The sequence below is a fragment of the Dermacentor silvarum genome, chromosome 2 (genome assembly GCF_013339745.2).
Source record: "Dermacentor silvarum isolate Dsil-2018 chromosome 2, BIME_Dsil_1.4, whole genome shotgun sequence".
In the NCBI taxonomy this organism is placed as follows: Eukaryota; Metazoa; Arthropoda; class Arachnida; order Ixodida; family Ixodidae; genus Dermacentor; species Dermacentor silvarum.
This window is the reverse complement of record NC_051155.1, coordinates 254,336,802-254,364,515: the sequence shown is the minus strand read 5'-3', so window position 1 is coordinate 254,364,515 and position 27,714 is coordinate 254,336,802. Positions and strand designations below refer to the sequence as shown.

The window sequence follows — 27,714 nt, the reverse complement described above, 5'->3', positions numbered from 1 at the left end:
AAAAAAAAGCGCCATTTGCCGGCCGTTGAGGTGAGCTCCCTTCGCAAGTGCGGTGAAACTCGTGCTCACGGTTGAGTTGCCGCGCTTGGTACTAGTTTGAAATCGTACCTATTTATTGTCGGACCGCGTTTGTCACTTGAGCACGCTGCAGCGGTCTCCGCAGCCACCGACGTGGAGCCAAACCCTGGCTGCAGGCTTCCCTACGGTGCCCCTGTCGAATTCTCGGCGCACAAGCGAAAAACAGCGGTGCATGCGCTTGCTTGCCTTTCTTCCTGCATCTACGAAGGCGTCGCACAAGAGCCGCACACATGTGAAATAGCGGGTGGGAGGAGCGTCCTTGAACCACTGAACTACACTGCGTGAGGCGCCATTTGACAACGGACCGCACTTGTAGCCTTCAGAGCGACCCCCCTCGTTATTTGGCTTGCGTGAAACATAACCGCGTTAACTTAGTCAGCGCGCACACTTTGCAGGTATGGTCTGTGTATGCACACGCAAGGGAATGAAGGGTGTTGTGGTTTCACGTGCGTCCTGTCTATGGTAGTTATCACGGCACACCCATGGAAACGGTTTTCACGCCGGTGGTTAAAGTGTGCATGCGTACACATCGCCTAGGGCAGAAAGAAGCAGACTAGATGCCATCCCCCGATATCTGTTTGTTGTATACCTGGAAAACAGAGGTTGCGAGTGTGCCGTGTGAAACTGTGTGTGGCTGCAGCAGTCTCAAAGCAGCACATGAGCAATGAAAGCTGCCGTTCTTCACGATGCAGTTGAAGCGCGGTACATCAGCGTTTCACATTCCGCCCCCAATCGGAACCCGGCCGCCGCGGCCCAGAATCGTACCCACGACCTCGTTATCGGTAGCAGACGCTATAACCACCGCGACGAGACTGTCTATTCCTTCCTGCATGCTTTGCAGAGCACTACTATGAGCTAAGAAAGTCATGAATGCGAATTAATTTGAAGCGATACTGCTTTAGAAAATAAACATTGTTTTGAAGCTTACAGAAAAGACTAATTTCATATTGTCTCATTTTTGCTCAAGAAATGTACAGCCAAGCGAGAGAGGTTTTACACATGTGTATCATAGATTACTAGAAAACTGCTCAAATCACTTGAAATGCATTCTGTCAGATTGATTTTCCCTTAGTACAACCGAATGCTTGACCTGTCATGACGTTTTTTTTTTTTTTTTTTTTTTTTTTTGATTTGTGGGATTGAATACAGAAATTTGCAGGCATGCATATTTCAGTGCTTACTTTCATGGAAGGTACAGATTCTCTGTCAATGTATGTTGCAGTATTTGCCATAGATATTTAGTTCTTTTGGCACTCTTGCGCATACATTATGGCTGAAGCCATTTATTTTGACATATGTGGCTGTTTATTACCCCCTGTGTTGAATGTTGATTAGCTCAGAAAAGCAGTAGGCTTGACTAAATGGCATTTTCTTGAAAGACAAGATTGTTTCTCACAAATTTTCTTTGGCTATAACATTGGTCCTTACTGCTTTATTTGAGGAGGAAAGCACTTGATGTGGGTAATCATAATGAAGAGGCTGCCCATGAGAAGGCTGGTGAATGTTCTGGTGAACATTTTGTCTCAAGTCCCAATATGTACATTTGAGATGCTGAGGTTAAATCTTGCATTGTAGATCATTAACAAGGTGATTCCTGGCATGACATTGTTCAATTTATTGTTTTATTATAAAGAATGAAACCACCTTATTGTGCTACGAAGGAACCTGGTTTAGAGCAGCTGTAGCATATGGTCCACAGGAATTATAATTGTTAATGTATGTGGTATGCATTTATATATTTCTGGCAGACAAATGGCAAGTGTCTTGTGTAAGTTTTCATACAGAAATCCATTCCTGCTAGATGGGAAAATGAACAAATTTTTCTCTTTTATAAACACGATAAAAGAAGATGCCCTTGTTTTTCTAGGTGTTGCCTGAAAACCTGTTGTCCATGCACAGTGCCTTATGTGCAGGATATGAGTGGCCAGCAGCAACTGATGGTGGTGGGTGGTAATCTTCACATGGATCTGCTGCCCAAGGGCTCACCTGTGGTATGTGCAATGTTATCGTAGTGGCACTATTGCAGTCTATATATGTTGCTCAGTCCTGTGTGTGTTGACAGGCCAACTATGCTTCTATCATCAGTGGATGCTACATTGTTGAATAAGTGACTTCAAGAGGCTTTTTGTAAGTGCTGTGTTGTTGCAGTCGGAGCAGCACCATTTTAAGTTTGCCTGGCAGTCAAAAAATTGTGCCAGTGATGTTGCAGTTTTGCTTTGTGATATGGGGTTTATTGGCGTTAGGTCCAGATCAAAGAGCACCCGAGCAGTTCCAGCCAAACGCCAGCGCGAGGCAAAACCAGCGACACCGATCCGTTCGTCTTTCTCTTCCTCACTTCAGCAGCCATGCGACCACAGCGACGCTTGTGCTAACTTCGTCATTACAATGGCCCCACGAGAGAAGACTAGCCATCCTGGCGACTCACGGTGACGACACGATAGAGGGATCGTAATACGGTTTAAGCCGGCTAACGTGCACAGTCTCGCGACCACGACGCCGCAGATCGTCAGACAGCGTGAGAGGTTCGACCACATAGTTTACAGCAGATGTACAGGCGACGATCCGGTAGGGTCCGTGGTATTTAGCCAGCAGCTTAGACGAAAGACCGGGAACGTGAGGCGGAATCCACAACCAGACGAGGGAGCCGACACGGAAAGTGGTAGGGCTCAGGTCGGTGTCATGTCGATTCCGCTGGTGGGCTTGACCTTCCGTCGTGAAGGTACGGGCAAGTTGGCGGCATTCTTCAGCGTACCTGGCTACTTCTGATAAGGGTCGATATTCAGAGGCGTCAGGTTGGTATGGCAATACTGTATCGAGCGTGCACGAGGGTTCTCGTCCATACAATAAAAAGAATGGTGAAAAGCCTGTGGTTGCTTGAGTCGCGGTATTGTAAGCGTAGGTGACAAAAGGGAGAATCATGTCCCAATTGGAGTGGTCCAACGCGACGTATGCAGTGAGCATTTCGCCAAGAGTGCGATTGAAGCGCTCAGTTAATCCATTGGTTTGCGGATGGTACGCGGTTGATGTACGGTGGACGACGTGGCACTCGGCAAGGAGAGCTTCGACCACTTGGGAAAGAAAGACACGTCCTCTGTCACTGAGGAGTTCTCGAGGAGCGCCATGTCGAAGCACGAAATTGCGCAGGATGAAGAAAGCAACCTCACGTGCAGTAGCGGCAGGAAGGGCGGCAGTCTCAGCATACCGGGTGAGATGGTCAACACCAACGATTATCCACCGGCTTCCAGACGTAGAGCATGGGAGTGGGCCGTAAAGGTCGATGCCGACCCTATCGAAAGGCCGCGCAGGGCAAGGTAAAGGCTGAAGAGCGCCGGTCGAGCGTTGCGGAGGAATCTTGCGTTGTTGGCATGCTTCGCAAGCACGGATATACTTTAGGACAAAGCTGTACATACCGCGCCAGTAGAAGCGTTGGCGCAACCTTGCGTAAGTTTTCAGCACGCCTGAGTGAGCACTCTGTGGGTCGGCATGAAAAGCAGCGCAGATGTCAGAGCGCATGTGACGAGGTATTACGAGAAGCCACTTGCGACCACCCGGTATATAGTTGCGGCGGTAGAGCAGGTTGTCTCGCACGGTAAAATGAGAGGCTTGACGGCGGAGCGCGCGGGAGGGCTGATTGGCGGTGGAATCCGACAGAAGGTCGAGAAGGGCAACAATCCACGGATCCTTCCGTTGCTCCGAATGCATGGACTCGACGTTGAGCGCTGAGATAGCGGTGTACTGTGCCGAGAGTGACGCTGTATCGGGGGGTAGAGGAGAGCGAGAAAGGGCGTCCGCGTCAGAATGCTTGCGGCCAGACCTGTAGACCACTTGGATATCATACTCTTGAAGCCGCAGGGCCCACCGACCGAGGCGGCCCGAGGGATCCTTCAAAGTCGACAACCAGCAAAGAGCGTGGTGGTCCGTGACGACATAAAACGGGTGGCCATAAAGGTAGGGTCGGAACTTGGCAAGAGCCCAGACTAAAGCCAGGCACTCTTTCTCAGTGGTTGAATAGTTGGCCTCGGCCTTTGTGATGGTTCGGCTCGCGTAGGCGACAACATACTCGTGATAGCCAGGCTTCCGTTGCGCGAGTACCGCACCAAGGCCCACGCCGCTTGCATCAGTGTGCACCTCCGTAGGCGCCCGGGGATCGTAGTGCCGGAGAATCGGAGGAGCTGTGAGCAGCTGGCGTAGCGTCTGAAATGCGTCATCACATTCACGAGACCAGTGAGACATGTCGGTGCCAACGGTGAGAAGTCGCGTCAAAGGTGCGATAATGGTCGCGAAATTGCGCACAAAGCGACGAAAATAAGAACAAAGGCCGATGAAGCTCCGGAGGGTCTTCAGTGACGTCGGCTTAGGGAAGTCGGCGACAGCTCGAAGTTTCGCAGGATCAGGGAGGACGCCGTCTTTGGACACAACGTGGCCCAAGATAGTCAAGGTGCGAGCTGCAAAGCGACACTTTTTGATATTAAGCTGAAGACCAGCGTTCTTAAGACATGTCAAAACTTGGTGGAGACGTGAGAGGTGCGTCGAGAAGTCTGAAGAAAACACGACGATGTCATCCAGGTAGCATAGGCAAATGTTCCATTTGAGACCACGAAGTATGTTGTCCATCATGCGCTCGAAAGTTGCGGGCGCATTACAGAGCCCGAATGGCATGACGGTAAATTCATATAGCCCATCAGGGGTGACAAACGCCGTCTTCGGTCGATCGCATTCGGCCATGGGAACCTGCCAGTAGCCAGATCGTAGGTCCAATGACGAGAAGTACTCAGCGCCTTGTAAACAATCGAGTGCATCGTCAATGCGGGGTAAAGGGTAGACGTCCTTCCGTGTGACTTTGTTTAGGCGGCGGTAATCGACACAGAAACGAATAGAACCATCTTTTTTTCGCACTAGCACAACTGGAGAAGACCACGGACTCTGGGATGGTTGAACGACGCCACGCTCGAGCATGTCATTCACTTGGTCGCTGATTACACGACGCTCCGCCGCTGAAACGCGATAGGGGCGTTGTCTGAGGGGAGAGTGGGACCCGGTGTCGATGTGGTGGGAAACACTGTTCGTACGACCCAAGGCGTGTTCCGTACAGTCGAACGAAGAACGGAAAGTATCTAGGAGAGACAGTAGTTGCTCGCGGTGCTCGAGGGAAAGGTTGGCGTCAACGCATGAATCAAAGACTTCGGTAGCCAATCGGGAGCTTTTCGGAAATGGTGTCATGGCGTCGAGCGAAAGGCCAGAAGAGGAGCCAGGCACGTCCAAACACTCCGACATGTCAATAGGTTCGACACAGCCGAGGCACTCGTCGCGAAGCAGAGTCAGCGGGTATTGGAACGGGTTGTCCACTAGCATAATTGTTGTACCAGCGGCTACGTCAAGAACGGCGAATGGAAGTGGTAGAGATTTGCGGTGAAGAAAAACAGATGAAGGCGTGAACAGTACCGAGGTGTCGGGCGCCGATGGACACAACAAAGCGACTGGTGTTGAAGTGCTCGGTGGCAGATCAGTATCGGCGGCGACAATAATTTTTAAGGGGGCGGGAGAGGCGGCAGGCAGGGTGGTGTTAACGACAGACAGAGCAACTTCGGCACGGGCACAGTCAATGACGGCACGGTGGCGCGACAGAAAGTCCCATCCCAGGATGACGTCATGGGAGCAAGAAGGCAGAACCAGGAACTCAATTGTGTAAACTACGTCCTGAATAACGATCCTAGCGGTGCATGCGGCTGAAGGTTCGATGGGCTCCGTGGTGGCAGTACGAAGTACAAGGCCAGAAAGTGATGTGGTGACCTTCCTAATCTTACGGCAAAGAGTCTCACGTATGACGGAAACCGCAGCGCCCGTGTCGATGAGTGCGAATGTAGCGGCTCCTTCAACCTGTATTTCTATAATGTTTTGCGGCGATAGCGGAGGTCTTGGGCATTTCGACAAGCGTGCAGCTCTTGCCTCCGAAGCTGCAGCATTTAGTTTCCCTCGTTGGAAGGCGGGCGACGACGCATCGGCGATATCGAACGGCGACGCGGTGATGGTGAACGACGGGGGCTGAAGTTCTGACGACCGGTCCAGAAGTTCGGCGATGGGTTCGAATCAGCATGCTGGTGGGATGCAGGTACCTGTGGCTCAACGACGACGTCCTGACGCGGCAGGCGACGGCGACAAAAGCGCGCCACATGTCCCGCGATACCGCACGAGAAGCATATCGGCCGATTGTCCCGCGTGCGCCAGGGATCTTGTGGCCGGAAGTACTGAGGGGGCATTTGAGGGACAGGGAGAAGCGCTGAGCGCGGTGGCGGCGCCGAGTAGGGGAGTGTCGTTGGTCTAGGACGCGACACGACTTCAGCGTACGTCAAAGGTGCAGCAATCTGAGCTGGTGCAGCAATCTGTTGGACTGGTGGAAGGGCCTCTGCAACCTGCTCGCGGATGGCCTGCTGCACGGCCGAGGACAAAGGTTGGACAGGCTCCTGGGTGAGAGGGAGCAGCGAGAGCTGGCGGGCGACCTCTTCACGAATGAAGGCTTTGATCTGAGGCAGGAGAGACCCGTCATCAGCCTGTCCATGAGCAGTCACCAAACTGGAAAGGGAGGCCACTTGAGGAACAGTTTGGCGGGCGAGCGCTCGTTGCCGGCGTAATTCATCGAAGCTTTGGCAATATGTGACTACGGCTGCAACGGTGGTAGGATTCTTGGCCATGAGCATCTGAAAAGCATCGTCTTCAATGCCCTTGAGGATTTCTTTAATCTTATCGTCCTCAGTCATCGTTCGGCTCACGCGGTTGCAGAGATCTATGACGTCCTCGATGTAACTAGTGAAAGTCTCGCCCGGCTGTTGCGCTCGGTGGCGAAGGCGCTGTTCAGCGCGAAGCTTTCGCACCGCAGGACGGCCAAATACTTCCGCGAATGCAGTCTTAAAGTCATTCCATGTCGCAATGGTTGCTTCATGGTTGTGGAACCAGAGGTGGGCGACACCCGCAAGATAAAAAATAACCTTGGTGAGCTTTGTCCGATCGTCATTTGGACCGTCCGACATTTGGAGTTTGCATATACTGCAGGAGCACTAACTGAGTCACTTGGTTCATGACTGTCGTCTGAAGGGAAGAATGCAGGGTCAATGATTCTATTGTGCTTCTGAGCTTGATGCTGAGGCTCCAAGGTCTTCATATTTGGCCCTTTCTATGGTTTAGTTACTTTTACTGTGAACTGTATACTGTACTGTACTGTGGCTTGGGTTTCGACTGTGGCCTCTTGGTCACTTACTGATTCTGTGGGCAGTCACAGCCATTGTTCATCTTATGTGGTACAAAATACTGTGGAGCATTTTAGGTTGCATTGTGTGTTGGGCTCCTTTTAATATGAAGGGACATACTCGTGGTACCATATAGCCTCATTATAGTAAACCAGTTCAGAATTTAGATGTGAGTTGAGTCACTTCAAAGTTACCCTATTGCCATAAGATTGCTTGAATGGTTTATTAAGATGTGATTTATAGGTGTTGCACAACACCGTGACTTTGCCACGTGAATAATACATCTTTAGCTCTTGCTGCACTGCAGATCAAAGACAGTGGCTAGGAAGGGCAGTTGAACTGGATAATCTTCCCTTAAAAATGCATGATTCAAAGTGTAACAGTGTAACTTAACAGAAACCCAAAAGCAGCACTTGTCTGCTTTTGAGTTTATGTCCAAGGTCATGCTGTTACAATTGGAGTCTCCCCTTTAAAAATCAAATGAAACAGAATTTTGGACCATGCAAAATTTGACTTATGAAAAACGAGTGGAAGCGTCACGATAAGCTAGCAGAAATAGCCATTTTTTGATGCTGGAAACATTGCCATTACTGCTCGTCGGTAGTGACGCCTGACCTAGAAAGCGCGGCTCCTCAGCATGACCTCTGAGATTAGGAAGAACCTGCGGCTGCCCGTGGCACGCTAAACCATCTCGGAGGCGACGTGCTGCGACTTAGGTTGTATCTGCTAATCACCAGGCGAGACACGCAACGTCTGCTTAGAGGCTGCTAACAAGAAAATTGCAAAATTGCCAACCCTGCGGCTTTGCCAAGATTGCTTCAGTGGTATATTCTACTCATTTATAACCAATTTAGCCAAAATGAAATAGCGTTGCAGTTGGCCTATAAAGCTGCTGTGATATGTTGTGGTGCATCCATAGCAAATGAGGGCTTGGATTTCAGCCCAGTGGTTGCGTTTGAGGGCAAATTTTTTCTGTGTAATAGTACTTCATTGTTATCTCATGGGCAGGATAATTCAACTAGGGTTTGTTTACTATAAGAGAGTGATATACTACATAGATACTTGCTTTAATGGGCATTTGCTGTAGAGAGATATTCATTGGGAACATCATTTCACGAATAAAGTCTATTGTTAATGGATATGTTGTTTTTGGCGCATGCTATTGATTGTGTATGTACTGACTTAGAGAGAAGTGGCTGAGAACTGTACTTAAAAAAAAAAAAAAGGTGGTTACGAGCATGCACCTGACAAGATGGGCTCTTGTGCAGTGCTTCTACAAGGTGCCCAGGAAGAGCACAGCACTGAGGTTTGTGGCTGCCATCTTTTCACCATGCTCAGTGGTTCTCCTACAAGGATTCCACTAGAACTATCTTCAAAATGCTCTAGAATCTATTAGGTATTCCACTTAACACACACAAAAAAAAATGGCTAGCAATTAAATAGACCAATCTCGCCATGTTCAGTGCATATGCACACCTGCCCTGCCGTCACTACGACGTTACTCATCCTCACTGTGTCTCTGCTGTGCAGTGAAAATGCTCTCACAAATTATTGTCTCTTCTACCCTGCTGTGTTGTAGAATCTCCCTGGCTGTTCGCCCTGAGCTGGTGTGTCACGGTTAAAAAAAAAAAAAAAAAGCTTGTTATAGTTGCCCTGCCAAGCACTGTTACTGGTGGCATCCTGTGCGGCAGTGAAGTCATTGTGGTACATTAGATATAATGTTTTGGGATTCTATGTAGCACAAATGCCAGTTACTGTGCTAGTGATGCTGCAGATACTATTTATGGTACTTGTACTCGGGACTAGCCTTCAATCAGTCGCTATGCGTGCAAGAAGTACGATGAATTAAGCACAGTCCTCATGTTGGCTGTTTTTGGCTGGAATGGCACTTTCTGGTGCGAATGGGCTGCCTTCTGTACTTTTTCACAGTGCTACTGTGTTATGCTCTGCTGGATTCTGTGTATGTTGTAGAAACAGCAGCAGTGAACAGAGCAGTGCTCTCTCCTCTGCAGATCCTGAGCCAGCGGTCACTCTTTGGACGGCTGCCAGGTGCCCAAGCGCCTGACGCAGCACACTGGAGTGCCAAGCGGGCACAGGAGGACCCAGACTTTCCCGACCTGTGAGAACATTACTTTTGCATGAATCCACTTGAGGCTAAAAGGAACGAATGAGCGAGTTTAGTTCTCGACTTAGGTACAGAGAGAGTGGAGTGAATAAGGAGACATTTTTACTTGGCTCTGTGCACAATTGGCAATGGGCATGTTGTGCACAGGATCGTTTTATCTATCTGGAGTATAGTTGATACTGTCAGTGAAAGTTTGTGAATGGGTTTCAGCTCTCTGGGTTTGTCTTTGACCACACACAAACTGTAAGCTTCAACTGCGAAAGTGCTGAAATAATAAAGAAAAGGGTATGGGGGGGGGGGGGGGGCTGCAGAATTGCACCCAGCTTTTATGTTCTTCCTTGCTGAAAGACAGGCAGCACAATTTTGTGCCCACTAAAAGTTTTGTAAGAAGTTTCAAGCTGACAGGAAAATAAGTTGTATGTTCCATGTTAACACATTTTCCATGATATAACGTTACTGAAGCCGTGCTCCTGTTGCGGCACGTTCACGTAGTTCATTACATTGAGGCAGGTTATAAGTGAATGAATGGATGCAATGAAGTAGTCAAAGGTCCCCTTGAAATTTGCATAGAAACGAGCGTTTGAAATCTCATTGTAACAAAGTAGCAATTCTCTATAAAGGAAATTGCTATTAAAAATGCTTTAAATATGAACCATTTTGAATGCTGTTAGATGGGCTAGTTCATTGCTTAGTAGTTCATTCGTGTATCAACACAAAACAGGACCTAAAAAGGAGACAAAGACACTAAAAATGAAATTATGGAGTTTTCTGTGCCGAAACCACCATCTGATTATGAGGCACGCCGTAGTGAAATGAAATTATACGGTTTTACATGCCAAAAGCACCATCTGATTATGAGGCACGCCATTAATTTGGTTCACCTGGGGTTCTTTAACGTGCACCTAAATCTTAAGTACACAGGTGTTTTCTGCATTTTGCCCCCATTGAAATGCGGCAGCCGTGGCCGGGATCCGATCCTGCCACCTCCCAAATGCTGGAGTATAGTTGATACTGTCAATGGAAGTTTGTGAACTATCAGTAAAACCAAAAAAATTTATTTCAGTTGTAGTCTAGCATTTGTGGCATTTTTGTGCCTTCTTTTTATGTCCTATTTTATTTTGTGCTCGTTACAAGAATTGGGAGCCAGTTTTAGTTCAGAACGAAGATTTATCAATACTTTTGTATCAATAAGTCCACTGCTAGTAACTTATCTAATTTGGCAGTTCAAAACTCCCACAAGCTTTCAGCAACCTGGCAGTGTGCTGAGTTGGTGGCTGCTCTACCACCAGCAACTCACTCACTTTGTGTGCAGTGTAACCATGGCCACAATAAACTGCTGCATATGTGCACTATCTGAAGCCCTTGAAATTGAGCTCGTTTCGCAGTCCCCAGGATTGCCTCTTAGTCCAAAAAAACAAAGTAGATTCTGCAACAACTTCGCAGCCCAGAGTCAATCAGTGCACTTAGCAGCTCTATTTCCATATCCCCCTTCTCATAGCCTACCGACCCCAGTTATAAACTGAGCAAATGTTTACAGAAGTAATGCTCAAGATTTGCCTTCAATTGAATGCTACTGCACACTGCTCAGTCACTGTTGTCACTTTGTGTCTCTCCACGCGGCCAAATGCACTTGCACATTGGTGATTCAGGCTATCGGTGACTTTTGTAGTTCTCTTGTGAACTAGAAGTAATGCATGTATGATCCCCTACTACAGTCATGTAAAAACAGTTATGAAAAACTCCCGATACAGCTTTCTGTTGCTCAATACGTGCTACATAAAAGTGTTTTTCCGAGCATGAAAGAAGCCTGCGAATACACGCAAAGTGCCTCGAGCGGTCAGTCGCGCGGCAATTCTGCGTGTATTCGCAGGCTTCTTTCACGCTCGGAAAAACACATTTATGTAGAATGTATTGAGCAACAGAAAGCTGTATCGGGAGTTTATCATGTTGCTCTACAATTTTCTCATTGACACTTTATTAATTAGGACAGTACTTCTAGAGTTAGATAATTAATTATAATTACCTAATTCAATCTCAATAACGAAAAAGTCATAGGCCTTCGCGGCACACGCAGCACAGTCACAGCGTAAGCTGGTGGAGCGAGCGGCTTAAGAATAGCAATTTCGGCACCACGGACAACAGGGTCTTCGCGGCAAAGTCTCTTCGCCTCATTTTGACGAGAGCGATCTCAACTGTCCGCCCGGCGTCGACGGCGAGCTGCTGTTTGTAATGCTCTCTGCACAGCAGTCTGCTGAGCCCAATGATGCTTGGTTTTAGCCACGCACGTAGCTCTACGATTCGCGTCTTCACCAGCAAGGAGACGCCATAACGTGTACCGAAGAGGTACCGAGAATACGTGGTGCACATCTCACATCGGGATCGCGTTTATTGCGCGCCTTGTCTGAATCGCATCTCGTCGTCTGCGCCTGTGTACTCGGCTTTTGCAGGCGCCTTAACTAGATGGCGCCACCATACTGGCAAAGGCTCGGGTTGTCTGCGCCTGCCTAGGGCGAGTTTATAGGGCCTTTTTCTGACGCTGATAGCAAGCGCTTGTGTGGCTCAGTGGTAAAGTATACGACTCCCACGCAGCGGGCCTGGGTTTGATCCCGACGGAGACCGGGTATGTACTTTGTTTCGCATTTCAGGTGATAGCGGTTACTCGGCGGCGGCGGACTACAACGCAAACCGAAACGGCTATTAAAATGAGCCCATAACAGCTTACGCTGTAAAAAATACTGGCGGCTACTCCACTGTACTGGAAACAATATGCACTAGGCTTGCTTCGCGTAACACCGTTACTCTTTTTTAAAATCGTGCTGCATGATAGCTGGGACACCCTGTATAACAAACTACTGAATTACGACCACTTCTCGCAGAATTATCAAGCCCATTAAAAATGGGTTCGACTGTACAGCCCGATTCATAGTTCATAATTGCTTCATGCAGTAAAAGCCACACTTTAGCCCAATTTGTGAAGCACTCACAGTAATAGCTAGCACAGTGTTGTGATCATTTGCTGGGAACGGTCTGCACATCGCTGTCTGAAATGGTGATCCTTACCTTTGCACTTATAGTGCCGGTGTCGCTGAACCTTGGTGCTGGCTGACAATGTCCTCGCACACCAGAGCATACAGGATAGCAGGGGCCTTGTTAGGAGTCTTGAGCTGCTCTTAGTGCTTACACTTTGTTGATATCATGGCGGTGCATTTGGTTGCCTAGCTCTTGTTGGTTGCGGAATTTCAGTGCACTTGAAGAATAATGCTAAGCGTGGGTAATTTATAACAGGAAGCAAAGTTTCCTTGAGCTAGTAAATAGCTTTGCACAACCTTATCAGCTGTTGCATCTTACGGTCATCATCATTCTTTCTCATGGCAGCAAGCGGCGGTGCAAGGGTGGCGGGGACAAGGGCAGCAAGGGCCTTCGGCACTTTTCTATGAAGGTGTGCGAGAAGGTGCAGCGCAAGGGAACGACCTCATACAATGAGGTTGCCGACGAGCTGGTGGCCGAGTTTGCAGCACCTGAGGTGGCAGGGCTCTCGTCACGTGGTGGCACGGCTGACCAGGCGTACGACCAGAAGAATATTCGGCGTCGAGTATACGATGCGCTCAATGTGCTTATGGCTATGAACATAATCTCCAAGGAAAAGAAGGAGATTCGCTGGCTTGGACTGCCCACCAACTCGGCCCAGGAGTGCCAGCGGCTCGAACAGGAAAAGCAGCGACGTCTTGAGGTGATTGCTGCTAAGCGGCAGCAACTGTACGACTTAATGCTGCAGCAGATTGCCTACAAAAACCTTGTGGAGCGCAACAAGGCTCTTGAGCGCAACCGGCAGGCTCCTGCACCTGCTTCCACCATACCTCTGCCGTTCATCATCATCAACACCAACAAGCAGACCGTCATTGACTGCAGCATCTCCAATGACAAGTATGTTGCCTGTTTCCCTCCATGCTATATTTATGTAGCTTTGTTGCAGCTTGCTGAACTGTATATAGCCTCGCCACACTGATCTGGTTACCAGCAGCATAACCATTTGTCCTGAATACAGTCAACCTTGACAGGACAGACAAAATTGACCAGATTATCCAGAGGACCCAATTAAAAGCAGAGGCGTAAAAAATGTGTGAACACACCACTGGGGGCTTCATTTAGTAGTAACTGCTTGACTTAAATGCGCCTTTGAATGAAATGTGCATGCAGTTTTTATGGATTCGTAATACAAAAGCAATGTGTACCCAAATATAAAATGCACAAGATTTTACATTGAAAAAAAGAAAAATTCAGTGCCATTCCACTCTGTGAAGGTGGATGACCAGCCAAGCTGTGTATGTGGTGATTGACCGTTGCTCCGGTGAAACGTTCCAAGTTTGCGGGATCGGGGCCACATGGACGATTCGCATTTCTTTTCTCCTCACGTTCCTGGCGGGCAGCACGCTTACACTTGGTGTCCGCGGCCCGCTCATCGTCGGCGGTATTCTTCCGCCGCTGCCGCGCCCATTCCCTTTTCTCCGCGAAACCCCAGAGATTTCAGCGGGTGCCACAAGGTGGCGCTATGATTTGGAGCGATGTACGTTTCAGCTGACGCCGCAAGGTGGCGCTATGCTCCAGAGCGATGTACAATGGCTCTAAACACAAACTTCACATACAAAGGCACTCACACAATTGTAGAAGACTAATCTTTATTTTATTTTACAGTCCAGCTGCCCAATTGTGGCTCGCGTACTAGCGCGAAACACACGTGGCCACCGGGGCAGAAGCTACGTCACGTTATACGAAAACCCTGGAGATTTCAGTAGGCGCCACAAGGTGGTGCTACGCTTTGGAGTGATGCAACTTTCAGCCAGTGCCGCAAGGAGGTGCGACGCTCCGGAGCGATGTGCTCTAACGCACAAAGTACCTACACGCGATATAGGAGAGACTGACGTTTTTGCCGTACATGTATGGCATGCCAATTCATTGTTTGATACTACAGTGAAATCCCAATAATTCGAAATCTCTCTTAACGGTGGAGTTGTTCTTAGTCGAGCGTGCACCGTCAAGCAGGAGCAGAGCCAGAGAGGCCACATAACCCACTTGCGGGAGCAGAAGAGACGACCAATCATAGCACGTGCCAGGGAGGAGGAGGAGAGGTGCCAGGGTATAATAGCAGGTGTTTGTGCCGCGTACTCTTCGCACGATGGACACCGCTCGGCACGAGCGGCAATACGCAGAAACATACGCGGCAATCGCAGAAACAGAACAACCACAGCCCTGCTGTTTCGACAGATTTCACTTCGTGGATCCAACTGGCTGTGTTTTTTTTTACGACATTACGGATAATTCGAACTGCTCTGTTGGTCCCGGCAAAATTCTGTGTATTTGAATAGAGAAAAGCTTCTGTGATTTCGAACTGCAAAAACTGTGCAAAGGTTATTTCAAACAAAATTTCTCAATCCCGTGGACCGCTTTTCAGACAAACCCAAGCCAAAGGCGAAGGTTCGGCACTGCGGGAAGCCGAGACCGAACCAGAGCAAGCAGAGCAGCGCATGCTCTCACCTATGCCCCCTTCTTCATGCGATACATGCAAGCCGCAAGCTCGTGTTGCGACTTTGTTGCTGCTGCTTTAGCATGTAATATAACATCTTTTGAGTAAGCCTTCGTAATGTGTTATTAGATTGTCAAAGGAGAAAGAGTGATTTCTGATTTGCCAGTTTGTCTGAAATCATAGCATTCTTACAGAAGGCTTTATGAATTTTATTGTACATTTTTAGCTGAATACATAAGACTGGGGTATAATGCAGTAGAACCTTGTTGATACCAAGATGTTCAACCGAACCCGTGTCGAAAACCATACTCAAAACTGGGATTCTAGCCGGAACTGAACCCGAGCCTGAACTGATATTATTAGAATGTGCCTGAACCTGAACCAAATCTGAACTAATAAAAATAACTGTTCAGCGCGAAACTGTTGTCTTGTGTTGTCTTTTTCGTCCTCCTTTGTCCCTGTTCATAGCGCAGTTAAAATCTTTCTAATATGAACTTCAACCAACTAGCCCAACTTGGTGCACTACTGAAACTGTTAAACCATAAATAAAGCCTTATGATAATCAGGTTATGACCGTGAGAATTTGTGTTTGCAAATCCATGCGCTTATACGTCTTGGAAGACTGTTATGCCCTCTGCCTGTTGGCTTTTACTTTATTTAGGATTATAATTTATGCTATGATGTATGCTGTTGCCAGGATACAATGAAACATTTTTGTCAGTGATGTTGCAAGTGCAGCAGAGAAGTTCTCTTGTAGCCAAGTAAGGCAGAAAGCTGGGCTAGTTGGCTGTCATATTTGCAGAGGTGCAAAGACGGAAGCACACAAGATGGAAAAGACGAGATGTGGGTGCTCAGCGCCCTTCCTGTCGTTTTGTTGTTGTATGCTTCCTTTCCGTAAATATGTCACTCATTTTGTAGCCACTGTAAACAAAAAAAGCAGGGCTCAAAACCTATGAATATGGCTGCTCCTGTCATCTCATTGCTGTTGTCCTTTTGCTTTTCACAGGTCGGAGTACCTGTTCCATTTTGATGACACATTTGAGATCCATGATGACATTGAGGTGCTGAAGCGCATGGGGCTAGCCCTGGGTCTGGACAAGGGCACCTGCTCCCCAGAGGACCTGGAACGTGCCCGCCGCATGGTGCCTCGCAGCCTAGAACCCTACGTGCGCAGTGAGTACCTTTTTGTGTGGCTGTTCGTGAAATTAGTGGCCACTACATATTGACAAGCGTGCCATTGACAAGCCATTTGTCTATCTGTAAAAAGAAGCTTCCTGGCTTGTGAAACCCCTTCTTCAAGTGCAGGTTGAAGGCATAAAACGCTTTTGCCTCTCTCTACACCTGTGAGCAAAAATATACGGACCACAGGAGCAAGTGCCCAACTGCATCAATGCCCTATCTGCCGCCACAGTGCCTGCTGTAAAGAGTCGCGCTTAAGTGGCGATGCACGCGAGCGTCCCATCATATCCTGTGTTTGCAGTTCTTTCTATTTTCATTTTACCTTGTTGATTGTTATATTTTTATGCCATTTTAAGATTGTGTTTTATCAGCATTTAGTGATTGGGATTTGTCACGCAAGCGCAGCGAGGGGCGGAGTGCTTCCTTGTAATTTCAGTTGTAAGTTGTGGTGTGTGGAGTGCGTGACACGGTGCAGCGGTCGGAGATGGCAAGAAGCAGCCGACATGTAGTGCACGCGCCAAGGCAAATTCCTTGCTGGATTGAAAGACGACAACGTCGAAGAACTGCACGTGAACATGCGGCACAAGAAGAAAAATAACAAAAGAATAACACATCCAATCGCAAGAGAACACAGAGCTTCAAGCAGCCAACAAGAAAACGACGAATTGGCCAGAGCGGCAGAAAAGTGAGCTGCGCTGGCAGAAGAGGGGGAGAGGTCCAGAAGCGGCACCGGACCGGGAGTTGAAGACGGCCGTTGGGTTCCGGACCCGAGCCACCAGGTCTTCAAGCCACCGGTTCCTCTTGCCATCCCGTTCCTGGGCGTCTCCACTCTGCCCGAGGCTGGCGAGTGTCTGCGCCCGTGGGCAGAACGTTAGCTGTCTGGCTACGGGCCCGAGTTCCTCGACCAGCTGCCTGGCCAGAATGTCGCCGCTGTCTGCCCGTGTCACCAAGCCGCCTGCCTTCTCCCTTCAAGCCAGACGTGCTACGCTCTGGTAGCCCGGTCAACGATCCAATACACCGACCGTTGGTGAAACCGACACCGCTTCCCTCGTCGTCTCGTCTCTGCTTCGCCGCATCGAGACTGTAGTGCACACTCACACCCGCGGTCTGCCCGAACTTGCCTGATATCATTAGCGTTCTAGCTCTGAGTGTTTCTTATTGTGAGTTTTTCGTTAAGTGTTTGGTTTATGGTTTTATTTTCGTTTTTAGTTAATTGAAAGTTTTGTGTGTGCGTTCTACAACAAACGGCTTTGTCCTCAATTGGGTTCTCGGAGGCTCAGCTTCAGTGAACCGTCAGAATCATTAAAGAAAAGAACCTGTCATCACATAAGTTAGCACTTCTTCCATCTTCTTTCCATCCCATGTGTTTTGTGGTAGTTTAACCTTTTTGATGATGCCTATACTAGCCCAAACATCTACCCTTCTGGAATCCATCATATCTGTCGGCGTGACATGTTCCTTTCCTTGATGAGGCACCCTGCTCGTTGACAAAATGTCAGCGGCTTCCCCTGCTCTGCCATGTCTGCACCACTGTTTCACCGAGTGGCTGAGACAGAGCTGGCTCGCGTGTCCGTCGCGCATGACATTTCTTTGGTTTTTGCATGGCGTCTGCCTTCTTGCACACCTTTGGATTACTAGTGCTGAATGCCTTGCTTCTCACTGCGGTGTTATACTATTGGAAACACTTCCGGTGCTATACGTATTTCAGCATGGGTTTGCAATCGGTGTCTTTCATCGTGCTGTGAGGAGAGAGTGGCGGCGTAAGCGGACCGAGAAGTGAGGCGAGGCAAGGCATGGTTCTCGTTGGCCATAGGTACTCCATTGTGGTGGCCACGGGAAGGGCCAGGTGGTGCGGGTGCAGCAGTGAGAGGAAAGGGAAGACACGGGTGGCACGAATTGTGTGTGGTGTGATGTGCAGCGGGGTGGGAGAGTCGCGGGGTGCAGTAACAAAGTGGGTGTTTGCGATAGACGTGTCAGCCTGTCGTCTTTCGTAACAGCGCAAATTATGTGCAACAGAGTGTCAGCATTGACAACACAATGACGTTGATAATCTCTGAAAGTAACAAAGCTTGCCCTTAATATCCTCAAGGAGGGAATCTGTAGGTTGTCACCTCCATCAATTATGCAACCTAATCTATTTGCAAGGGGGCTACTAAAAATGAAATAAAAATTGTTGAGTTTAAGGTCCCAAAACTGCACAATGGGTTGTGAGGGATGCCAGGCGGAGGGCTTCAGATTAAGTTTGACCACCTGGAGCATTTTAACTTGCACCCAAAGCATGGTACACCATTGCACCTTGAGTAGTGTCCGTCGCAGTGGGCATTGCACCTCATCGCGACCTCATCCTCAGCAGAGCAACACCATAACCACTGAGCTACCTTGGCGAGTGCAAGCAGGAAACTCTGTAGCAGCGTACGCCACATATTCTTAGGTGGCCTGCCCCTGTTCTTATTTTTTTGCACATGTGGCAGTATTGCTGCAGTGGTCTAATGAGACGTTTGCTTGCTTTCTTTTTTCTCGCCTTTGTTTAACAGTTTCAGAACATAAAATTTGTATGGTTCCCCATTTTTCATCTGTCTTTGATCATTCTCTTGCTTAATGGTATATAACAGTAGTCTTTATACTCTGTTGCACGACAAAGGACACCAATAGCAAAAGTATGCTCATATATGTGACGGCAAGCATTGGAAACATTTCCAATAGTATAACACCACATTAAGAAGCAAGGCATTCTGTGCTAGTCATCAAAATGTGCAAGAGAAGGCTGTGGGCTATGCGAAAACCGAAGAAATATGATGGGCTACAGATGTGCAAGTCAGCCCTATTGCTGGCACTCAGTGAAACAGCGGTGCAGATGTGATGGAGCATAGGAAGCAGCACCCTGTTGATGTTTAATGGACAAGCAGTGTACTCCATCAGGGAAAGCAGCATGACACTCGGCCGTGTACGATGGCACGCATGCGCACTACCACTCCAGTGCCACTCTCGACAGCACGCGGTGCCCTGGCAGATGACGTATCGATGCAGTTTGCCACGTGCTGCGGTGGTCAGTATGCTTTTGCTCACGGGTGTACGTACATAGAGTTACTAAGCATTTTATGTCCCCAGCTTTGGTCACATGTACTTTGGTCACGTGTACTTCAATTATCTACTGGTGTAAAAGTTCCAGCATCACCTTTATAGAGCAATACTTTTTTTTATTTTGAAAGGAAGTTGCGCAGCTGTACCTATTGTTGTTGAACCTGTTCTCTTGAGATGGGCGCTGTGACTACAGTTCCTCTTTCTTATCTTTTGTACCCATGTGCTTTCCTTCACTTTCTTTGGACACATGAATCGCCCTGCTGGGGGATGTGTCCTGCGAGCGATTAGTCTGTGAAGCAAACAGTCTGTCCATTCAATGTTTCCTGGTACACCTCTGCACGCACACAACACACACGAAGGAGGAGGTGTGTGTGGAAGGATACTTTGTGCATAAGCTCCGGGAAATCCTCAGTCGAATCGTTTGTGTGGCCCCACTGTGGGAGATGGAGATGTTTATTTATTGTTGCTGAACAGCCAGGGCTCCTCCGGCTGATGGCATTTTAAGGGAAGTGTGGAAGGATAAATGACAGGACACTTCTTTTGGGAGGACCTCATTCTGCATTCTTGACTTGTCACTGACTATAGTGCTATTGTCTCCAGTGCATGCTGGCTGCTCTAACATCACCATTGGTGTCACAAGCAGAGGACTGGGCTGCCCAGTCCAAATTTCCTGTTTGGTGTTTTTTGCATAGTTGTGTGCTTTTATCAACAATCTTATGCATGACAAAAAGTGCGGAGAAATATTAAAACAGACAGTTCTGTTGAAAAAATTGTCCAAGTTAAAGGGGCCCTGAAACACTTTTTGAACATAGCAAGAAAATGTTGCCAGTCTGTTAACGAGGCTCCTGTGAACACATGAGCCAAATATCATTGCACTGTATGCTGCAGGGAATTCACAATCTCGTGTCAAAAGCAGTGAAAGATCACTTGCTCTTTCCTTCGCAATGTTGTAATGCAGCATCATCACAAGTAGTGGAGCCCACAACAGCTATTGGCTGATTTTGTGATCGCGAGAACATTGTCAGTAATACAGTTATTGCTCATTTGAGTTAGATAAATGAAAAATATATTGTATATATTCGCGTAGTGAATGCACTTTTTTTTTCCAAAGAATCCAAAGCAAAGTTGGGGGTGTGTTTATTATGTGGGGTAAACTTTATGGGAACTTTTTCGAAACCGGCAAAAATTGAAAAGATGGTAATGATTTGAAAAATGCCTTAGATAACTTATCTTTGCAGTAAAAATGCACGCGTACTACATTTGCAAACTATAACAGCGTTGTTATTGCACTTCACTCCGCATCAGAACCACCAGACCTGTCGTCCTGGTCGCTGACACTTTAGGCCGTCTGCCATTATTGCAAGCATCACGTAGAAGTGCTGCTTTTCGGCACCTGTTGTTTTGACAACCACACTGTGTGCGTCTCTTTCCTTGACCGTCCTGCTCATTGGCATGTTAAAGTTTATTGGTGTCTGATCAGCATTCTGTTTTATGAACAGATAAACTCTGTCCCACAGCAGGCGTATAACTTGACTTGGGGCCCATCGCACACAGCAGAACCAAAGATGGGCACAAAAGCAAGCAACAGAAACGCGAATTCGACACTATGCACGACTAAGCTGACCATGCCGACCAAGTGCCAGCCGCCCCTTTTTCACTTGGACTCTCCCATGCGCCGCGCCTGGTTACGCATTGCGCGCGCTCTCTCTGCTATTATGTCAGAGTAAAGTCTGTAAACTGCAACGTATTCTCCAAGCTAAACTCAACCTGTTAGATAACAGAACGCTCTCGGAAGAAAAGATTCTTGGGCCATGGCCTATGCATTCTTGCATGCAAAAGGCCACAAAAGCCCTTCTGCAGTTCGTGAAGAGTACTGGGTTGTACGAACGCTTGTGATAGCAGAGATTCTTCTGTGACTGTCTCTGCCAATGACGGGATCTTTCTTTTTTTTTTCTTCTTCTCTCCTCATCTATTCTTCCCCTTTCCCCCTCCCCAAGTGTAGGGTAGCCAACCGGGCACGTCCTTGGTTAACCTCCCTGCCTTTCCCTCTTCGTTTCTCTCTCTCTGTAAACTGCGTAAAGTAACTGTTGCCGAGAGCCAGTTAGGATTTTTTTCTCTCTAGAGTCTGCGAGGTGCCTTTGCGCCGGTACTGGCGGCAAGGTTGCGGTGAGAACAGGCTGAGCATTATCACGGTTGGTCTTTCCGTCGGGCCTGAAGCTACCGTGATAACATGCAGCCTGTTCTTACCGCATGCTTACCGCAAGTGTTCTCTCGTCATGGCTTTGCCGTCAGCTTCTCAGTCATCAAACCCACCGCCTCTGCCGGTATGCTGCCACGGCATGTTTGCCGCTAGCGTGGATGTGTACCCTACAGAAGTTAGCTGCAGAATTTTGTTTACGTGATCTCGGCATTTCTCATGTGGCATCATTATTAAGCATTTCCAACACAGCGATGGGCATTGAGATTAAAGGGACTGATAATTGATTTTTAAGGACCTAGATTTTTATAGCACAACGAAAAGCTCAGCCTCGGTAGTGTTTACACTTGCAGCGGTTACTTCGAAAAGTGTGTGGATATTTCGTAAGCAGAATTTTTCGATCTGAGCAGCCTCTAAAAAAGTAAGAGTTTCTCCTCCAGCAAAGCTGGGAAGTGAGAGCAATGTCGATAGCTCGCCTCACAAATTGTGAAAGCTGCCCATTGTTCTGCCTTCACAGGAGTGAGTGCAACTGCGGTTAACCACCTGCAGTTGGCCTGTTCAACCACTTTTGAAAATAAAAAGCTGGTACAATAAGTTTGCTTGTCGTACAGACCTTTTTTATACTTGTACTGCGTTTTTCCCCAAGTACTCGCCTACGCCATGGCTGGCTGGCCCCCGTTGTCACTATTATGTCGATAGACGAGCCAAGCCAACTCATGGAAAATGAAGGCGAAGGCAGCGCCACTTTTGTACTCGCTACAAATGAAGGCCTATCTGCACATTGTAAGTTAAAAAAAAACTTATAACAGAAAAATGTGTACTGTATTTCAATACTAATAAAAAGATCAGGAACTGCATACACTAATAGAAGGTCTCATAGTAGACCTCTTGTGCATCTTTAAACACGTGCGAGAGTAAAGGATTCTAGTCTATCTGGAAAACTACAGCAGGGCTGTTTGATCATGGGACTGCATAGTAAAAGTTTGGGGTGCGTTGATTATGCGGGGAAAAAAAAATCTGATTTTTCACGACCAATCTGGGGATGCGTTTGTTACGTGAGTGCTTTCATTATGCGAGTAAATACGGTATATGTCTGCGATCTCAAGAAGCCAGGAAACCCATTTCATCTTTGCACTGCCGGTCCACACACGACAGTTTGAGACTGGTTGCTGCGTCTGCTGCATGTCGTTTCCAAGATGAAAAGCGTAGTGTAGATACACAACGGATGCCACGTCTCACCACTGAGACGTTGGGCGGGGCGCTTGCCGCCTCTCCTGTGCGCCAGTGGAAATGAAGGGTAAGAGAAAGCTACTCATCAGTTCAGTAACTGTCAAACTTCGCTTGTGCTTATTTATTTTATTTGCAACATACTGCCAATCCCGATAGGGATTATTGCAGGAAAAGATTAGAAAAAGTTTTGCGGCAGGAGGTTTGCGAGGCGGGGTAATTTAATAGTGATGTCATTCTGTGATTAGTTAGAAAAGTGTTTCAGGGCCCCTTTAACCTTCAGTGTGTTGAGTATGTACTGCACAGTGCAGTCCTTTTGAGCTGGTTGGGTGTGTCCTGTGAAAGCATGATGTGGATCTCATTTGAAATGCAGAGATGGCTCAAGCTGGTGCAGAGGTGGTTCCTGTGGCAAGCGAGTAAGTTTTTTAATTTCCTATCATCATTTTTCTTTAGGAGGATTTCTCGACTTAATGCAAATGAAATTCGTGGAGACTTCATTCACCCCTTTTTTTGTATATCCATTACGTAGATTAATGAAAGGCTATTCATATAATTTTGACATTTATCGAATAGTGTAGGAACGTAAAAACTCGAAAAATATTAAGCATGGGCACTTTTATACCAAACCTTAATGTTAAATCGATTATGTAGAGGTTCATATGCATGGATGGCCTCTGTGAATAAGCTTTGCAAATATTTGGCAAGTAAGAAAGTACTACCTCAGCCATGCTGTGCATCACTTGTGTGCTTGGGATGGTGTTACATTAGTTGCAACATCTGGTATCATCAGCTGTTTTGTGGGGGTGACATACAAACAATGAAATTCATGGAATTGTTGGGAAATTAGTAGTACTACAGTCGCCAACCAATTTTTTGGACGCCTGATTTTCTTTTATCTTATTTATTCTACTTCTCTGTGGCACCGCCACTTGCTCCATAGGACCAATGTATAATGGTGACTGACGTTTCGGATGCCACATAGTGTGTTGCTTCATTTCTTGGACTGATGCCCATGTGATGTCGCAAACATAACAGCAACGGACAAAGTTACCACCAGTGAGCTTATCACCTATGCCCTCACTTTCATTGCGGATGCGATTTCTTAGCTTTCTGAATGCCATATGGTGGCTGCATAGACAGTTGCGCTGCACCAAACTGCAACTTTGGCCGCTGACTCCAAGGAAGTGGTGCTGATAAGGCCTAGCCATTGGGTGTGGGGTGTGGCAAGGTGTTGTGGGAACATTGCTTTCACAATGTTCGTACCAGTAGGAGATCGGGCGTGATTCCACATGAAGCAACGCTTGGGTCCGTAGATGACCAGCTGGCAGCTACAGTGAATGCTTATATGTGCCCTTTACTGGATGTAATGGTACAAGTGTGCATGTGGGCAGAAAACCCCTAACTGAATTTGCGCAACACAGCCTAAACTGACTACATCACAATGTCAAGACTATCAAGATTGCACGCACAATAGTATCTGCTCCGTGTCTATGCATGACGCACATGGGGCTGCGGGACAGACAAACGCAAAATGCTATTGACACTTCAACAAGCAACATGCTCAGCCAGTTTGGTGAGAACTAGCCATCAGTGGGCCTCTTCGATTTTCGGAGTTACAGACGGCAGCCAGCTAGTTCTGGTCCTGATAGGAAGTCATGTGGGCTGGGGTCCCAAGACAACCTGAAGCTGCCTGAAGTTTGCAAAGTCAAACGTCGGGACAGCTGGCCGCAGCATAAACGTAAACATGCTACCAGCATGGCAGCGGCCGCCGAGGCCGGCACGCAAAGGTTCTTTAGTCTGTGGGCGTGCGCTCAGTGGAGTAGGCCGATTGATGCGTTGCCAGCTTGAAAATATATAGTTCCATTCGGGGATACGATCACTTTCACAAGATTTCGTGCGACTCGGCACAGGATGCACACAGGGCCAACTTGACTTTGCACGGCGCAACAAATGGCCTCCGATGTGTCCGATGCCAAGACGCGAAATCGCACATACCCCGAAAGCAATCGCTCGAGGATGCCTGCTCGCAGCGATCACACCGCCCACTAGGGACATTGATGAGTTGCCGTTTTGTCATAATTTGACAAGACACGAAAAAGCAGGATATTGGGCATGTCTTATATGCATAACTTTCATGCCGACCTGCTTGGGCTTCGATTTCAGAAAGTTTGTTTCAGCTGATGGTTCTTTTCTTTTGCCCCCCTGTGCTGAAGGAGCTGGGGCTGCAGCTGGCACATGAAAATGCCCATCCCATGTGACCAGCGAAAAGTCTCACACGAAGAACAACACTATTGGTCAATCATGAGAGCAATAAGCGAATGTACGTGCGGCCATTACTCAACCAGCGCATTCTTTTGACATCAATGATCTAGTTAGAACACATCGGTTTCGAGCTGCCACCCAAATATACGACGGAGCGAACACTGGCTAGCTGCAATGCCTTCGCTAACTACAGAAAAGGGAGGCATACGCGAGAGAGGTGAAAAGAAATACCACCAGAGAAAATGATCCAAAAAGGCACCGCAATGTGTGGGGATGAGTATCGACAACTTGCGCGGAACTCAATGCAGATATAGCATACACGCATGAGAGCGCGGCGCGATGTTCACGACCAGGAAGCCTTCACGGGACACACACACACGCACGCACAAAAAAGCTTCCAATGGTTCACCGCCTCTCGTATTGCACTGCCTCACAAGGCGGACCGGTGCATTAGAACCTTAGAAGGTAACCTTAGAAGTAATGAAATCCGAAGGTGACCATAGGCAGTTGGCTTAGTGAGGTAAAGGTCCGCAAGCATCTGCGTTGCAATCTGTCAAGTCCCCATAAAGATGGTGGTGAGTGCTCATTGCCTCTTTTTGTCGTTTTCTAACCAGAGAACAGCCACACCAAAATCGTCCTGGCTGGTACTGGCAGCCTGCGGGTAGTTGGCACCATCCAGCCCGAGTGAAACGAACAGGCGGCGGAAGTGCATCGTGTGGTGGGCAGAGCAACCCTAGAAAAACGACGGCGCTCCGGCAGCCCGCATGTAGCCAGAAGTGAAAAATCGAAGAGGTCCACTGGCAGCTTCTGTTCGAGCTGACGAATGATTTAAACTTCATACAAAACTCTTTATACGCCAAAGTATGCAAGGTTATTGACTTCCTGCACAGTAAATTAAATTCTGTAGCTCGACACTACCTCTTAAAAATTTCTTTAAGTGGAATGGCAGACAAAAAAAAGTGTTCGTTGCAGCAGATAATTTTAATTCCTATGCACTTGAAGGAGAATTGAAAATATTTAGTTGAAGATGAAACTTCATTAAAGTGTCATTCGTTGTAGCGGAGTTCAAGCGTATCGAAATTTCAGTTAAAGAATCTTCACTTGAAGCGAACTGTGATTAGTGTAGCTACGATGTAGCGCCAAAGCTGTGACCAAGGTTTTTTTTATGTAAGCAGTGTCTCGTATAAGAAGTGCCTGTACTTCCAGTGTCACAGACAGCTGTTGTAACAGACTGGGTGTGATGTGCCTGTGGCCTTGGGAGCGCGGTCAGCTGACCAAACATGCTGAAGTATATACGCAGCCCATACCAGCACTGTATTTATCCCACTGTGCCCTTTTGCATTCTTAGCGAAGGGAGCAACAGTGATGTTTGGGACTGACATATCCCTGTGTTTGGGTTTTTTCAAAGCTAATTGCATTGCTCACAGCTGTTGTGACAGATTGTGTGTGATGTGCTTGTGGCATTGGGAGAGGTCAGCTGACTGAACGTGCCGAAGAATATGCAGCCCATACCAGCACTGTATTTATCCCACTTTGCCCTTTTGCATTGTTAGCGAAGGGAGCAACAGTGATATTTGTAACTGACATATCCTTGTGGGTTTTCAAAGCTAATTGCATTGCTCACATGGTGTGAGCTGTTGTGTACATCTCTGCCATCCCTACAGCAGAGTATAAGATGTGCAACACCCACAGCAGTGGTGGCCACACTTGCACAAGGATGTATGTAGTTGCATTATTGATGTTGCGTCTGTCAGATTTTTCTGAGAAAATAGCATACATTGCACCTGGCCTATTGTACCATTGCACCGTTGAGGGAACGAGTTGGTCTTGTGCCACTTTAGGAAACTGCTGAATGTGGTTCATCTGTGCAGGGTCCAGCGTGATTCATCACGGCATTCGAGTGTGGCATCGCTGTCGGATGGACAACCTGGTTCCTCAGAGGATGAAGATGATTTCTCAGATTCGGACTGAAAACCTGTGATTGGGGTTGTGGCCAATGCCTTGCTGGGTTTGTTAGATTCACATGTGTGTGTATTTCCTTTTCAAACCTGGCCGACTCAATGCCTTTTAAGGTTAGGTGAATGCTGTACCTTTGCCTTACTTACATGTGTGGTTGTAGCGGGGATGTAATATACTTGATCACTACAACCTGGGCAGAATAAAGATAGTTGGCTAAAATGCGATGTGTTAACTTTTCCTCAGTTCACCTTTTAAACATTAGTTCTGTATGCCTATGCATAATCACAGGGTTAATATTTATAGCCAAACTTCTGGTTTGTACCAGCAGTGCTTTGGCGTATAGTTATCTTCAGATTTTGCAGTGTTCATAAGCAAAAATTAGTGCATCTTTATTTTTTTATTTACTGTATTTACTCGATTCTAATGTGCCCTCGATTGTAATGCGCACCCGTTTTCCATGACAAAAAATACTTTACAGTACCGTGCACCTCGTGCTTTCATACAGAAATACAACTTTCTCTCATTTGGAAAAACAAGGATTTACTCCCGATGCACTAAAGCTGCGGTGAATAAAAAAAGTTGCAGTTCCACCCGACAGGTGCAGCATTATTGCGATAGCAAATTAGTACACCACTATATGAAGTAAGGATAGCAGTTTTAGCGGCCGTATAAACTTGCAAACATTCGTTTACTAAATAAGCACAGTGTCATGCACAAATTAAGCACAGTGTCATGCGCGCACAAGCAAACATGAACACGTCTCGCTCGTTGACCGCGGAAACTCTCTGTCAAAACGCTGGAGTGACGAAGCGCGGCGAGCGAATTGACCTTCGTGCTAGCGTGC

The 27,714-nt window shown here is 47.5% G+C and overlaps 1 protein-coding gene across 1 annotated transcript; it reads left to right on the top strand.

Moving 5' to 3' along the window:
* The first annotated feature begins 40 nt into the window (after nt 1-40).
* On the top strand, nt 41-27,089 carry LOC119443157 (transcription factor Dp-1-like). The gene is made up of 7 exons (XM_049662613.1): nt 41-88; nt 1,992-2,069; nt 9,332-9,438; nt 12,820-13,368; nt 15,972-16,138; nt 23,023-23,065; nt 26,783-27,089. The coding sequence occupies exons 2-7, from the start codon at nt 1,995-1,997 to the stop codon at nt 26,880-26,882; spliced, it is 1,041 nt and encodes a 346-aa protein (XP_049518570.1). The 5' UTR covers nt 41-88; nt 1,992-1,994; the 3' UTR covers nt 26,883-27,089.
* Nucleotides 27,090-27,714: the final 625 nt, after the last annotated feature.